The 16400-nt window shown below is 47.8% G+C and overlaps 1 protein-coding gene across 1 annotated transcript in view; it reads left to right on the forward strand.

Annotated features, from left to right (window-relative positions):
• The first annotated feature begins 5331 nt into the window (after positions 1 to 5331).
• Positions 5332 to 16400, forward strand: part of OTUD3 (OTU deubiquitinase 3) — a 30590-nt gene continuing 19521 nt past the window's right edge. The window contains exons 1-4 of the mRNA XM_068241751.1: positions 5332 to 5986; positions 11605 to 11753; positions 12005 to 12117; positions 14341 to 14463. Of these exons, the coding sequence (XP_068097852.1) occupies positions 5784 to 5986; positions 11605 to 11753; positions 12005 to 12117; positions 14341 to 14463 (588 nt within the window). The 5' untranslated portion in view covers positions 5332 to 5783. The remainder of the gene's footprint in view (positions 5987 to 11604; positions 11754 to 12004; positions 12118 to 14340; positions 14464 to 16400) is intronic.

Here is a 16400-nt window from a genome sequence, read left to right on the forward strand (position 1 = left end):
AAGCAGTACTCTAATTACACTCCCTGATTGATGTATACCCATGCAAGATGTTTGAAAGCACGTTAGGCCTGCAATTTAGCATTCAATGTGATTTCTGCCCTTAAAACGCTGCTTTGCGTCACATCCAAATTTTTCACCGGGACTTTTGGCATGTATCCCACTCTGCCATGCCCCCCTCCAGGTGTTAGACCCCTTGAAACATCTTTTCCATCACTTTTGTGGCCAGCATAATTTTTTCTATTTTTCAAAGTTCGCCTCCCCATTGAAGTCTATTGCGGTTCGCGAATTTTTCCGCGAACCGAACCTTCTGCGGAAGTTCGCGAACCCGGTTCGCGAACCGAAAATCGGAGGTTCGCGACATCTCTAGTTATGAAATAGCACTGTTTAGTGAATCAACCACATTATGTTGTCATAGCTCCCAACTGTCCCTCTTTTGGAGGGACAGTCCCTCTTTGGGAGCCCTGTCCCTCTTTCCTCCTCATTTGTCCCTCTTTCTATGCAAATATATATATATTTCTCTACTAAAAAATGTGTTTGATTGACTCTAAACTTTATTCCCATCCTTTAAATTGATATATTACTAATTTTAAAATGTTACTGTGAAGGAAAATTAACCAGGATAGAAAGGACCAGTGTGGTTTGAATTATAAAACAACATTTTTTTAATGAAATCTTTATGGTATGCGTGACTAAGGGTGTGGTCAGGTGTGTGTGGCAGGGGCGTGGCTTAAATGTCCCTCTTTCTCATCTCAAAAAGTTGGTGGGTATGTATTGTATATATTAGTACAGAAATGATGCACAGCAGTCTGCCACAGGCTGCCAGGCTCCTTCAATGAGGGAATGATTGCATCAAAATTTCTTTAACCCCTAAGCTGCCATCAAATTTTCTAAAAAGCTACAGGCCAGTCAGTCGGATTTATCCAGCAGTGAGGAACACAGTGAAGCAGCCAATATTCCAGTCACCAGTGTTTTGATGTCCGATTCATGAAGGATTAATTCATTTGAGCCGGTTCTTTTCTGTGAGTCAAGTGATCCGACTCATCAATCAGTTCAGTGGATGGATCAGGAACTGCAGCTGCACTGAGTAAGTGAGAGAAGAAAAGCCTCCCAGCTCACTCAGGGATCAGATTACAAGTTCCTTCAGCTCAATGATTCAAAGGAACTGAAGTAATGAGTGAGTGAGAGAAGTAGAGATGCGAAGTTCGGATCTTTTCAATGATCCGGATGATTCGAATCGGATCATTGAAAAGAGGGGGGGGGGGGGGGGGGGGGGTGAAATGACTAGCAGGACAGGGGAAGGGGAGGAGGGTGGACACACAGAGAAGGGGAGAAGATGGACAGAGGGCAGGGAGTGGACAGAGAAGGGAGGAGGGAAGAGCAGACAGCAGAAATGTTTGTTTGCACACAATACCCACATGCTGCAATCATATGCTTTACATGCATTTCACCTATATGTTCTTCTGTACTCTTTGAATGCAAACGTCACAGTGAAAGAAAGCATTCCCCAAAGCATTCCCAGAAGTGAAGTGCAGCTGTTTAGAGCAGTGCAGGAGGATCATATTGCGCTGCAATCACAGTGCCTGCAAAGTTACTGAGCTGTGCTGAGCTGAGCCAAAAGCTTCCAATTTGTTCACTGTGCACAACTGGAACAGACAGCCTGTAATGAGCAGCACATTATAGCCAGTATGTGTGCTCTACACATATCTGGCAGTGTCACCGATGTCCCCTCTCTCTGATCTACCTGTCCCTGCAAGCTCCCATCCAACAGAGCGATCCATCTCTGCTCTGCTTCCAGGACCCCGCTGCCCGATGAGAGGGGGGGGGTTGGGGGGGGGGGGGGCGTGTCGCTCCTGGCCCCGCCCCTTTTGCAATCCGAATCACTCATTTTGATGATTCGGATGATTCGACTCACAAAAGAGATTCAGATCAAAGATTCGAATCGTTCATGATCCGGACAACACTAGAGAGAAGGAATGGTGCTGCTGATGGTCCTCTTGATTTGGCTGGTTCTCTTGTCTAATGCTGGGCTGGGTACACACGTTACGGTTTTCTGTACAATTGAGAATATCCCTCATGTCCAATATTATTACTCCCGACCGATTATGTGCACGATTTCTCATAGAAGTGAATGGAAAACGATAATAAAAACAAGCGGAAGATGAGAGAATCAAGCGCAGAATCGAGCAGAAAAAACGATCGGGCGGAAAATCGAGCGGAAAAACGTGTCGCGTGTATTGGGCATTATTTGGGTTAGGACTTCTGTCGGATGATTGATTTGCAGATGCCGTTTAAAATTTGAAGTTGATCCTCCTGGCTTGAGTATACCTTTTTACAGCTTTTGTATTTTGCTTTATGGGGTCCAACCTCCTCAAAATAAGCCCATATATTACTTCTTTTTCTTGATGTCATTTTATAAGCCACTTTCTTCTCAGACACATCTGTTGTCGGCTGGATAGTATATTTATTATTTATTTATTGTATAATAATGGTTGTCGGCTGGATAGTGTAATGGTTAAGGGCTCTGCCTCTGACACAGGTGACCTGGGTTTGAATCTTGGCTCTGCCTGTTCAGTAAGCCAGCACCTATTCAGTAGGAGACCTTGGGCAAGACTCCCTACGGCAGCTACTGCCCATAGAGCGCGTTCTAATGGCTGCAGCTCTGGCGCTTTGAGTCCGCCAGGAGAAAAGCGCGATATAAATGTTTTGTGTCTGCTCAGAGTGTACACGCCGGATTGCGGGGCGGCCGTTCTGCCGACAGTTTGCCAGTGTGTACAGTCTGTCAGCAGGCTGATAAGGCTGGTTTTGACAGATCCGCTCGGCGAGCAAGCTCAGTGTCAACCAGAACTCATCAGTTTGTGTAGTTATGGGCAGGCAATAAAATGTTATCTCTCACTGGAGGGGTCAAGGGATGTCTCTCCTAGGTGGGGGAAGGTTATCTTACCATCCTGCACTGAGTGTCCATATCAAGTCTTAAGGTGTGTACACAGTCACACGCCATACTTCTGCAAACGACGGGTCCACCAGACCTTCCCGCAGGGCGGACGTTCGGCCGACAGTAGCTGGGTCTGGCGGACCCGTCATTTGCAGAAGTATGGCGTGTGTACACGCCTTTAAACAGAACTCCGGGACACATGTAAAATATATCAGTAAATAGCCTTGCCTATGTATGATTTTAGTTTTAAAAATGACATTTTTTCATGTTGGGAAAAAACAGTGTGCCTGATCTAAGCAGCCAGCAGTGATTCAATGTTGACCTAGCTACTAGTAGCAGCCAGGCTTGAAGGAAGGAATAGACAGTGCAGGGAAAGTCCTGTCCTTAGGGCCCTTTTCCACTAGCAATCGCAATCACAAACACCAGCATTTTCAATTTTTTATTATTTTTGTTATGCGATTGCGATTTTTCAATTGCGTTGCATTATCCCTTTTAAAATCGCTCCAGAAAGCGATTACAATCTACAAATCAAATGACTATAGTGGAAAATACTTCTCATGATTTCTATGATAACAACCCTAGTGATTAAAAAATCACTAGCGATTTGTGATTCAGCTGTGCAGTGGAAATAAAGCCCGAAGGGCCACTAGAGCGATTGCTGAATCGCAAAACCACTAGTGATTTTTGCATCGCTAGGGTTGTTACTTTATCATAGAAATCACGGGAAGTATTTTTCACTACAGTGATTCGATGTGGAAATCGCAAATCGCAATCGCTTTCTGGAGCGATTTTTACAATGATAATGCAAATCGCAATCGCATAACAGAATTAATGAAAAATCGCAATCGCTGGCGTTTGTGATTGCGATTGCTACTGGAAAAGGGGCCTAAGGGCTCTTTTCCACTATGAATTGCGATCGCGATTACGATCGCGATCGCAATCGCGTTTCAATTTCCACCATGCGATTGAGCTACTATACTCATTATAGTACAGCTCAATCGCATACAAAACGCGGCAGGACGACGATTGCGCTTTGACCAAAATCGCATCGCAATTGGATCGCACTAATGGAAATTGCTGCTGCAGTTTCCATTAGTTTAATGTACCTTGCGATTTGCGATCAGAAGCAAATCGCAAATCGCAGGCTAGTGGAAAAAGGCCCTAAGGGCTTTTTTCCACTGCACAGCTGAATTGCAAAATCGCAAGTGATTTTTAAATCGCTAGGGTTGCTACTTTATCATAAAAATCATGAGAAGTATTTGTTCACTATCAGGGGCCCCAACCGTCCCGTTTTCGCCGGGACCGTCACGGGTTGGGGGAGGGGTCCCGCTGTCCCGGGATAGCCCCCCTTGTGTCCCGGCAGGCAGCAGCTCCTCTCCAGCGGAGGAAAAAAGAAGGATCGAGGCGCCAGCTGCGGCTGTGGTGTGCGGGATGCGGGCCAAGCTTGTCCCCCCTCCCTCCGAATGTGCCCCCCAGTGTCCCCCTGTATGGCGCAGCGCAGCAGAGCGGCAGTCTTACCATCTTCCTCGCGTACTGGCATCTCGTCTTCCAACTACTTCCTGTGACGTCACAGGAAGCGGAGAAGACGAGATGCCCATATGCGAAGAGGAATGGTAAGACTGCCGCTCTGCTGTGCTCGTATCTCGCCATACAGGGGGACACTGGGGGGCACATTCGGAGGGAGGGGGGACAAGCTTGGCCCGCATCCCGCACACCACAGCCGCGGCTGGCGCCTCGATCCTTCTTTTTAGCTGGGCACCCTCACCCTTCTCCCCACCATATATATATATATATATATATATATATATATATTTGACTAGGGGTGTCAGGGGGTGTGGTTGGGGGGCGTGGTCGGGGGCGTGGCTTAAGTGTCCCGGTTTCTTATCTCAGAAAGTTGGGAGGGATGCACTATAGTGATTTGATTTGTAGATTGCAATAGCTTTCTGGAGCGATTTTAAAAGGGATAATGCAAAGCAAATGAAAAATCGCAAAACAGAATCAATGAAAAATCCCTGGCGTTTGTGATTGGATTTTTCTTGCTATCACTCTCAGCCACACTGTAAAGAAGAACCAAATCATGCCAGCCAGGCATGAATGATTCATACAACTACTACTACTCACTGGGGAGAGAGTGAGTCACTAGCAAAGCAAGTTACTTATTCCTAATACTCACTCGCGCCCAGTGCTGATTGGCCCAGCTATCTGAATAATAATGCATCCTGTGTGTTGCTCACACACTGGAGAAGGAGAGGGAGACAGGAGGAGGAATACTTAATGTCTGGGCCAATTAGCTGGGGAGAAGAGTGACTAGCACCGAGTTACTGCTAGTCACACCCTCCCCAGTGAAATGAATCAAATGATTCGTTCATGATCCGGTTCGTTTTAATGAACTGATTCAAATGAATCGATTCATTAAAAAGAGCCGAACTTCCCATCACTAGACCTTTTCCATGACACAGGAAGCACTGTGCAGCCAGCCAATAACAGTAGGACAGGAAGCACTCTGCAGCCTGCCAATAACAGAACATCAGGAAGCACTCTGCAACTAGCCAATAACAGTACAACAGGAAGCATTCTGCAGCAATAACAGTAGGACAGGAAGCATTCTGCAGCAATAACAGTAGGACAGGAAGCATTCTGTAGCAGTAACAGTAGGACAGGAAGCATTCTGCAGCCAGCCTGTGCAGCTCAGGCAGCTTAAAACTACTGCATCTTTGCATGTGCTAAACCACCATGGAAGAAGTCACATGAATCTGTGTAACTACATGATTTTTATACTGCACATGCGCTGCAGCGTAATCTTTTGGGCAGCGTAATCAGACACCGCACCGGCTCAGTGGGGCCCAGTACCATGTCCCGGAAGCAGAGTGTGCGGCCCCGCGCCGGGAAGAAGGCGGACGTAGAGAGGAAGCGGGATGAGCGGGCGGCACGGCGGGCTCTGGCGAAGGAGAGGCGGAACCGGAGCGGGGAGGAGGTGGACAACGAGGAGTTCCTCAGCTTCGGCAAGCAGCTGCAGGCGCTGGGGCTGCGGATGCGGGAGGTTCCGGGAGACGGGTCAGTATAAAGCTACACTCCGCCATACTGCTACACCACCTAACTGGCTGCATGAGAGTGTTGCCATAGCTGCACGCAGCTCTGTCATGTGCCCTCTTGGTACTCCCTATTCCTGCAGCCTTTACTATTCATTCATCTGCCTCAGGCAGGAATTCATCTTGGTACCCCCTCATTTGTGTTATTTGTGACATCTTCCGCAGAGCTGTACAGAGTTTGTCTTGTCACTTAAAGATCTGCACTCAGAACTTCCTCTCTGCTGTAAAAGATATGCTGCAGCATACTAACCTTTAAAAACTACTGCACCTGCGCAGTACAGTCCTGATGACGTCAGTGCACTAACCTTTAAAAACTACTGCGCCTGTGCAGTACAGTCCTGATGACGTAAGCGTACTAACCTTTAAAAACTACTGCACCTGCGCAGTACAGTCCTGATAACGTCAGTGCACTAACCTTTAAAAACTACTGCGCCTGCGCAGTACAGTCCTGATGACGTCAGTGCACTAACCTTTAAAAACGACTGCGCCTGCGCAGTACAGTCCTGATGACATCAGCGCACTAACCTTTACAAACTACTGCGCCTGCGCAGTACAGTCCTGATGACGTCAGTGCACTAACCTTTAAAAACTACTGCGCAGTACAGTCCTGATGACGTCAGCGCACTAACCTTTAAAAACTACTGCACCTGCGCAGTACAGTCCTGATGACGTCCGTGCACTAACCTTTAAAAACTACTGCGCCTGCGCAGTACAGTCCTGATGACGTCAGTGCACTAACCTTTAAAAACTTCTGCGCCTGCGCAGTACAGTCCTGATGATGTCAGTGCACTAACCTTTAAAAACGACTGCGCCCTCGCAGTACAGTCCTGATGACGTCAGTGCACTAACCTTTAAAAACTACTGCGCCTGCGCAGTACAGTCCTGATGACGTCAGTGCACTAACCTTTAAAAACTTCTGCGCCTGTGCAGTACAGTCCTGATGACGTCAGTGCACTAACCTTTAAAAACTACTGCGCCTGCGCAGTACAGTCCTGATGACGTCAGTGTATTAACCTTTAAAAACTTCTGCGCCTGCGCAGTACAGTCCTGATGACGTCAGTGCACTAACCTTTAAAAACTTCTGCGCCTGCGCAGTACAGTCCTGATGACGTCAGTGCACTAACCTTTAAAAACTTCTGCGCCTGCACAGTACAGTCCTGATGACGTCAGTGCACTAACCTTTAAAAACTACTGCGCCTGCGCAGTACAGTCCTGATGACGTCAGTGTACTAATCTTTAAAAACTTCTGCGCCTGCGCAGTACAGTCCTGATGACGTCAGTGCACTAACCTTTAAAAACGACTGCGCCTGCGCAGTACAGTCCTGATGACGTCAGTGCACTAACCTTTAAAAACTACTGCGCCTGCGCAGTACAGTCCTGATGACGTCAGTGCACTAACCTTTAAAAACTTCTGCGCCTGCGCAGTACAGTCCTGATGATGTCAGTGCACTAACCTTTAAAAACGACTGCGCCTGCGCAGTACAGTCCTGATGACATCAGCGCACTAACCTTTAAAAACTACTGCGCCTGCGCAGTACAGTCCTGATGACGTCAGCCCGACCACGTGAGCCGCATATTGGAGCGCAGAAGAAGCCGGCCCATAAACCGACCTGGCGAGCTTGGCTTCTGTAGCGGAGGAGACCGGGAGCTGCGGCGAGGGCACAGGACGGCTGCCAGGGGCTGGAGGAAGCCCCAGATAAGTGGATTTTTATTTAGCCTGGACGTATCCTTTAAAGGAGTCATCCGGGAACATTGAATAAAATAAGTGCTACTTACTGGGGGCTTCCTCCAGCCCCAAGCTCCCAGCATGTCCTGGGGAGAGGTGCGGCAAGGGACATGCTGGGAGCTTGGAGCTGGAGGAAGCCCCCGGTAAGTAGCACTTATTTTATTAAATGTTCCCTGATGACTCCTTAAGGGAAAACCACTCTTTGGCCCAGTGCACACCAAACCGCTAGCAGATCCACAAAACGCTAGCGGTTTTGGGTGCGGATGACAGAGTTTAGTCCCAGTGCACACCGGGCGGATCTTGATGCGATCCGCCGGCCGCATCCGCATGGCTAATGTATCTCTATGGGCTGGTGCACATCGCCGGTTTGAGGTTTCAAGCAAACCGCAAACGTGCAGCAAGAGGCACGTTTGCGGCTTGCTAAAAACCTCAAACCGCCGGTGAGCACCAGCTCATAGAGACACACAAGAGACATGCGGATTTTCAGGCGGATGCGGCCGGTGGATCCGCCCGGTGTGCACTGGGCCTTTGTTACAGCTGATACAAATCCTGCAATAAATCTGTGCTGTTTCTACTTCCTGCTTTCATGGAAGCAGACATATTCTTAACAGCCCGTGCTTTCAAATTAGCTTATCTGCCCTGGCAGTCATGTGGCACAGGGAAGAGATCACATTAAAACTTGTGATTAGTCACAGGTGAGGGGGAATTAGACCGGGTAAACTCTCTAAATACATACAGGGTGCTGTTCTCTATGTTTTCCTTCTGTCCTGTGCAAGAGTTCAGGTCCATTTTAACTATCCCTCAGAGGGGCTCACAATCTAGTCCCTGCCATAGTCATATGTCCTATGTGTATGTATCGTATAGTGTATGTATTGTAGTCTAGAGCCAATTTTTAGGGGGAAGCCAATTAACTTATCTGTATGTTTTGGGGATGTGGGAGGAAACAGGAGTGCCTGGAGGAAACCCATGCAGACATGGGGAGAACATACAAAATCCATGCAGATAGTACCCTGGCTGGGAGTCAAACCACTAAACCATCGTGAATCGAGCATGAATGTCTGTCTAGCTCAATCCTATTATCAAACTAAAAACCTTCACCAGCCCTTTACAGTTGACTCACGAGGCGACAGTAAAAAACTGCTTTTACTTAGTTGGTGCTTCTTCCAGCCCCTGGGAGGTCATTTGGGTCCCTCGCTGCAGCTCCATTCTTCTGCCCTCGCCGCTGGCAGCCTGCTGAAGATCGCCGACCCCCGTATGCACCCCTTTTACCCTATCATATCCTTGCAATCTCCCCCAGGGCTTTCCACTATGTCCTCTCCACAGCCTAACAAACCTTGAGGTGCCTTACACTACGAGACATTTCTCTTCAGACTCAATCTCTGCAGTCGAATCTGCCGAAGATCGTTGCCCCAGCGTGCTCTTCAATCGTAATTTAAATTTATTTCCAACCGAAATTGACCAACATTACCAATTGACGGGACTTTTTCGTGTGTGTGTGTGTGTGTGTGTGTGTGTGTGTGTGTGTGTGTGTGTGTGTGTGTGTGTGTGTGTGTGTGTGTGTGTGTGTGTGTGTGTGTGTGTGTGTGTGTGTGTGTGTGTGTGTGTGTGTGTGTGTGTGTTAGATCTGGTGACCCCCCCCTCTGCTATACTGCTCTCCCCAGAGCCCCATGCAGAGTATTAGTGCAGTAAAGCGCTCTCACTCATCGGAAGATAATGGCAGCACAGAGGAGGGGGCATGCCGGCTGGAGGGGTGAGTGTAAAGGTCCATACACATGTTGGATTTTTTTAAACGACCCGTCGTTTGGACGTCCCGTCGGTCAGTGTTCCGGACGTCAAATCGGTCATGTGTACAGTCCGTCATTAAGCTGATAAGACTGGTCTTGAGCAATCCGATCAAGACCAGTCTTATCAGCTGAACGACGGACTGTACACACGCCCGATTTGACGTCCGGACGACTGACCGACAGGACGTCCAAACAACGGATCGTTTAAAAAATCCGACATGTGTATGGACCTTAAAGGCTCGTACACGCTGTACTAAAGGCAACGACGGGTCCGTCGTCACCTCCTGCTGGGCGTGTTTTCAGTAGACAGTACAGCGTGTGTACAGTCTGTCGGCGGACTGATAAGGCTGTTTCTGAACGATCCGCCGGACCCGTCGTTGCCTTTAGTACGGCGTGTGTACGAGCCTTTAGAGTGCTTCACTGTGCTAATACTCTGTGCGGTGCCCCAGGGAGAGGAGGATTAGCAGGGGAGGCACCTGGGGGAGTGGTGTAATAATAACTGAACTCAGAACTTTCTCTGTGCTCTAAAGATAAGAAACAGCATAATAACCTTTACAGAAAAACATTTCTTTGTTACAGCTGATAGAAATCCTGCAATAAATCTGCACTTTCTACTTCCTGATTTATGGAATCAGACATATTGTTAACATGCTGTGCCTTCAAATGAGTTTGTCTGCCATGGACAGTCATGTGACACAGGGAAGAGATGAAATTACAACTTGTGATTATTCACAGATGAGGGGGAATTAGACGGCAAAACTCTCTAAATATGTACAGGGTCCATTTTTCTTTGTCCTTCTGTCCTGTTGAAGTCCACTTTAAAGGATACCACAACTGAAATGTGACATAATGAGATAGACATGTGTATGTACAGTGCCTAGCACACAAATAACTATGCTGTGTTCCTTTTTTTTCTTTCTCTCTCTGAAAGAGTTAAATATCAGGTATGTAAGTGGCTGACTCAGTCCTGACTCAGACAGGAAGTGACTACAGTGTGACCCTCACTGATAAGAAATTCCTCTTTTTATCTCTTTCTTGCTCTCAGAAGCCATTTTCTGCTAGGAAAGTATTTTATAGTTGGAATTTCGTATCAGTGAGGGTCACACTGTAGTCACTTCCTGTCTGAGTCATGACTGAGTCAGCCACTTACATACCTGATATTTAACTCTTTCAGGCAAAGAAAGAAAAAAAGGAACACAGCATAGGTATTTGTGTGCTAGGCACTGTATATACACATGTCTATCTCAACATGTCACATGTCAGTTGTGGTATCCTTTAAAGAACAACTGAAGTGAGAGGGATATGGAGGCTGCCATATTTATTACCTTTTTAGCAATACCAGTTGCCTGGCAGTGCTGCTGATCTATTTGGCTGATGTAGTGTCTGAATAACACCAGAAACAAGCATGCAGATAATCTTGTCAGATCTGACAATAATGTCAGACACACCTCATCTGCTGCATGCTTGTTCAGGGGCTATGGCTGGAAGTATTAGAGGCAGAGGATCATCAGGCCAGCCAGGCAACTGGTATTGCTTAAAAAGAAATAAATATGGCAGCCTCCATATCCCTCTCTTTTCAGGTGTTCTTTTAAAGGGAAGGTCCAGGAAGATTAAAAAGCAGAAATCTACTTACCCGGGGCCTCTTCCAGCCCCTGGCAGCATTCCTGTGCCCTCTCGACAGCTCCGCTCCCCACCGGTGGCCCGGGGTCCCCTCCGGTACCAAATGTCTCCTGCTCTTCAGTGGGTGGCTCATGAAGTCACGTTGATGTCATCTGGACTGTACTGCTCAGGAGCAGTAGTTCTGCGCAGTTGCAGTACAGTCCGGATGACATCAGTTCGACTCTGTGAGCTGCTCGCTGAAGCGCAAGTAAATGCCGACCTGGTGAGATCGGCATCTGCACCGGAGGAGACCGGGAGCTGCGGCAAGGGCACAGGTCGGCTGCCAGGGGCTGGAAGAAGCCCCAGGTAGGTAGATTTTTAATCTTCCTGGACCTTCCCTTTTAACAGGAAATACATATGGCAGCTTCCATAGGTCTCACAGCTCAGGTCCCTTTTTAATCTCTTTCTCTGTAGCAACTGCTTGTTCCGAGCCCTGGGTGACCAGCTGGAGGGCCACTCCCGCAATCACCTGAAACATCGCCAGGACACTGTGGACTACATGATCAAGCACCGCTGCGACTTTGAGCCCTTCGTAGAAGACGATGTGCCCTTCGACAAGCATGGTGAGACCCCAGCTACTGATCCTATCTCTTTGTAGCTTTGTGAGCAGTGGAGGCCAATGAGAGGCTAACTATTATAACTCGCATGCAAATTGTATGCAGTTGGGCCAATCAGATGCCCTTCCTGCTGATTTTTGATTGGCCGAATCCCATGCTGAATACAATTTTGTGTTAAATTTGAATGCAAGCCGTAACACTTAGCTTTTCACAGGCTGTCTCTGATTTTGTTCATCATGCCGTCTTCTCTCTTCCAGTTGGAAATTTGTCCCAGGCCGGAACGTTCGCCGGTAACGACGCCATCGTGGCTTTTGCCCGGAATAACCAAGTGAACATCGTGATTCACCAGCTCAATAACCCCCTGTGGCATGTAAGAACCTCTCACACCAAACTATATTCACAACACTAGTGGCCATCTGTGGCTGGTCGTGTGTGCTTGCATATTATAGCAGTATTATTATTACTATTGATTTCTGCATTTTATTATGGTTAGTAAAGCAAGTCTGAAGTGTAAATAAAAAAAAAACAGATATTCCCTGGTGGCCCCTCCCCTCTTTGCAGCACCTTCTATAACAGCAGTGCATCCCACGGCCGCTGTAAGGAAGGGAAGGAAGCAGGACAGCGGTTCCCATAGTAACAGCAATGTATATCGCAGCTACTGGAAGCCGCTGTCCTGCTTTCTTCCCTTACAGCAGCCACGGGATGCGCTGCAGATATAGAAGATGCTGCAAAGAGGAGAGGGGCCACCAGGGAATATAACAGAGGAAGCGGCCGTCAGCTCATAAGGTAACAGGAGAGACGGCCGCGGGGGAGGGGGTACTCGGGGCACCTATACTAACTACACTGGGGTAACTACTAGCTATACTGGACTAACTATACTAGCTTTACTGGGGAAACTATACTACCTAACTAACTATACTGGGGCATTATACTCCTTATACAGGGGCAACTGTATTAGCTACCTATACTGGGGGCAACTATACCTAGATACCTACTTACCTATACAGTGGGATGCGAAAGTTTGGGCAAAGTTGTTAATTATCATGATTTTCCTGTATAAATCGTTGGTTGTTATGATAAAAAAAATGTCAGGACAGTCTACGACCGAACGGTCGTGGACTACTATGGGGGGAGCCTGGGGGGGAACATGGAGACCAAGAGGAGAACGGGAAGGCTCTCTAGAACCCAGAGCTGTCCCTCTCCATAGGGGAGTATCTGTTTTTTTTTTTACTTTCCCTTCAAATTCCCTTTAAAGAGAGTCTGAAGCGAGAATAAATCTCGCTTCAGAGCTCATAGTTAGCAGGGGCATGTGTGCCCCTGCTAAACCGCCGCTATCGTGCCACTGAACGGGGGTCCCTCACCTCACAAATCCCCTCGGTGCAGCGGGGGAGCGCTTCCTGGTTGGGCAGGGCTAACCGCCGCAGCCCTGCCCCACGCGCGTCTGTCAGCGCGTATCTCCGCCTCTCCCCTGCCCCTCTCAGTCTTCCTTCACTGAGGGGGCGGGGGAGAGGCGGCGATGCGCGGCTGATAGATGCGACTAGAGGCAGGGCTGCAGCCGTTAGCCCTGCCTCCAGGAGCGACCAAGTCTGCGACCAAGTGTCGCAGTGGGGGGTTTGGGGGTGAAAGGACCCCCGTTTAGCGGCGCTATAGCGGCGGTTTAGCAGGGGCACACATGCCCCTGCTAACTATGAGCTCTGAAGCGAGATTTATTTTCCCTTCAGACTCCCTTTAAAGCTTTAGGCCTCGAACCCACTAGCAGTGTCTTCAGAGCGCTTTGTGATGTGAAAAGCTCTTGCTAATGTAATGCTATGGGTGTGATCCCACTTAAGCGATGTGATTTTATAAATCTCCTATGCTCCACCACGCGGGTCACGTGGTCTGGCCGACGTCATCAGGACGGTACTGCGCAGGCACAGAACTACTGCGCAGCACCGTCCTGATGACGTCGGCCGGACCACGTGACCCGCACCGTGGAGCGCAGAAGAGGCCGACCCGGAACCTGACCTGGCGAGGTCATCTTTGCCAGCGCAGGAGACAGGGAGCCACCGGAGCTGCGGCGAGGGCACAGGACGGCTGCCAGGGGCTGGAGGAAGCCCCAGGTAAGTGGATTTTTTTTAATTTACTTTTTCCTTTTAAGCCTGTAAGGTTAGGTGCACAGCTGCAGTCAAGCAGAGCCACACAATGGATTTAATCTGAAAAGTTCAGTTTTAAATCTAATACTTAAAATGTATGAAAATAAATGCTATTTGTTTTGAGAATGTGGGTTAAGTTGGGTGTTAAGGAGAACTCCGGGTGGCACAGGGATAACAGTATTAAGTTTATAGGTATGTTATTTAAACGCATGTGATATTTGCTTAAGTTGCGGCTGTTGTAGAACAGGATGAACGAGGAAGAAGAGTCGACAAGACATTTAAGGAATTACCCGGATAATTTAGCCTAAGACCTGTCAGATCTTCCCTCGTTAATTGCCTTGTCTACATTTGGCAGCCGTGGTCTGTTTGCTGTTCTCCTTCTGAATGTTCTGCCAAGTCAAACACTGGTGCGGACTGGAAGCAATCGGAGCGCTCACCACCCTCATTCTCGCCCCTTCTAGATCCGCGGCTCTGACAAGGCCAACGTGCGAGAACTGCACATTGCTTACCGCTATGGGGAGCACTATGACAGCGTCCGCCACACCAACGACAACGCGGAGACGCCGGCCAATCTGCAGACAGAGGTGACGTCTGATCATTCAACACGCTGGGTGACTCAATGGCGGGTCTTTATATGTAAATTGTGGAATGTGGGGTCCTCTGATGTCTTGAGGGGGGCAGTAATGCATTAAAGAATACCCGAGGTGAAAATATACGTATGAAATAAACAACTGTATCGATCCTCCTTCTCCTGAAAATGACTTTAAGATATTCCACAGTTTTATTGTATACTTTTTTTAAGTTTATACTGTTTTTATTGTTTTGGCTCAATGACACATTCATTAAAGTATGCCAGAGCTAAAATCTATCAACTATTGACACTTTTTATCTCTTTCCTGCTCTCAGAAACCATTTTCTACTAGGAAAGTGTTTCATAGTTGTAATTTCTTATCAGTGAGGGTCACACTGTAGTCTGACCCAGTCCTCACTCAGACAGGAACTGTCACTTGCATACCTGATGTTTACCTCTTCAGGCACAGAAAGAAAAAAAAAAAAAGTAAAAGGAACACAGCATAGTTATTTGTGTGCTAGGTACTGTACATACACATGTCTATCTCATCATGTCACATGTCACCTCGGGTATCCTTTAAAATTTAAGTAACTGAAAAATAATAATTGTATTATTCGCCAGGGAAGTGGTTTGGCTGTCGTAGGGTTGCGTTTGTTCTTAAAAAGAAAAAATATACAGTATCTCTATTTTAAAATCTACTACCTATCATCTGTCTATCCATCCTTGCAGAAGCTGCTTCTGGGCTAGCAGCAGTGCATGAGCTCTACGCCTGACGGCCCTCGTCATTGATCCCACTCCCATGGCTGAGAGCGCTCTGCACTTGTGCACTATGAGTCGACTTGTAGTGTGCATGCGCAGAGCGCTACTGGCCATGGGGGCGTGATCAACGATGCGTGCCACCTGGCCTAGTGCTTGTGCACTGCTGCCGACTCGACCAACCCAAAAGCAGCTTCTGCTGGCCTTTAGGAGAGAACAGAGGGGGCAGAGGTGAATAGGGGTTGTGGGGGCATGATTGCTCCCTGTACATGCCTGCTACACCCTCCCCCCCCCCCCCCCAACACTCCTACAAGCTTATTCAACTTGGATATAATTTAAGTTACCCGTTAACATTGAGTGGTCATACTTGGAACTGGGTGGAGGCGCTTTGCATGCGTATCAAAGTGGTATTCAGATGAAAGGACATTATTCCTAGACAACCTTTGCATGCCAGGTAATGCAGAGTAACCAGAAGATATCTTTACTTTTAAATTGAAACTCGAGGCAAAATTTCTTTGCCAGTTTTATATATGGTAGGTAAGTGGTGCCATTTCTTGGCCTGCTGGTCAGATCCCACCCCTTCACTTCCTGTCCTTGTGACGGGAACAGGACATCCTGGGTGTTCCTATTGATGACGGTAATGGGAAGTGAATAGAAATATTCCCAGAGGTTCAGGCAGAGGTTCAGGTAGTGAACACTCACATCGTGGGTACCTGCACGCAGGACCCTTGTGCACAAAAGCATGTTATGCACAATGCACATACAAAGTGCTTTTTACACAGTCTATCCCATTCTCCATTCCCGAACCAGTTTTGCCTTGCCAGTGTCATCAGGGCTAATGATTACCCCGATAATACTGAAAGGGTGAAACCGGTCACATGGTTTTGTGGTCGAGTTTGTGTCCATGTGCCCTGGTTGGCTACAGGTTGTCAGCGATTCTGCTTGTGAAGCTTAATTTGACCTGACCGTAGCAAAGCGCTGAGGGATAGCTGGATTTTTTTCTTGCATCATTTGTGAGGATTGGAACTTCTGGCAGCTGTTTGCTATGTGTGGCATCCATCTGTATGTGTGAGCACCTGTATTCCCTATCCCCTTTGAGTAATAAAAGGTTTTCACTTTCTTACTATTCTTACATGTGGAAATAAAATGGCTTTGGCTGGAATGACTCAATAAGATTTAGAAAGTTTGGAGAGT

The sequence above is a fragment of the Hyperolius riggenbachi genome, chromosome 6 (genome assembly GCF_040937935.1).
Source record: "Hyperolius riggenbachi isolate aHypRig1 chromosome 6, aHypRig1.pri, whole genome shotgun sequence".
In the NCBI taxonomy this organism is placed as follows: Eukaryota; Metazoa; Chordata; class Amphibia; order Anura; family Hyperoliidae; genus Hyperolius; species Hyperolius riggenbachi.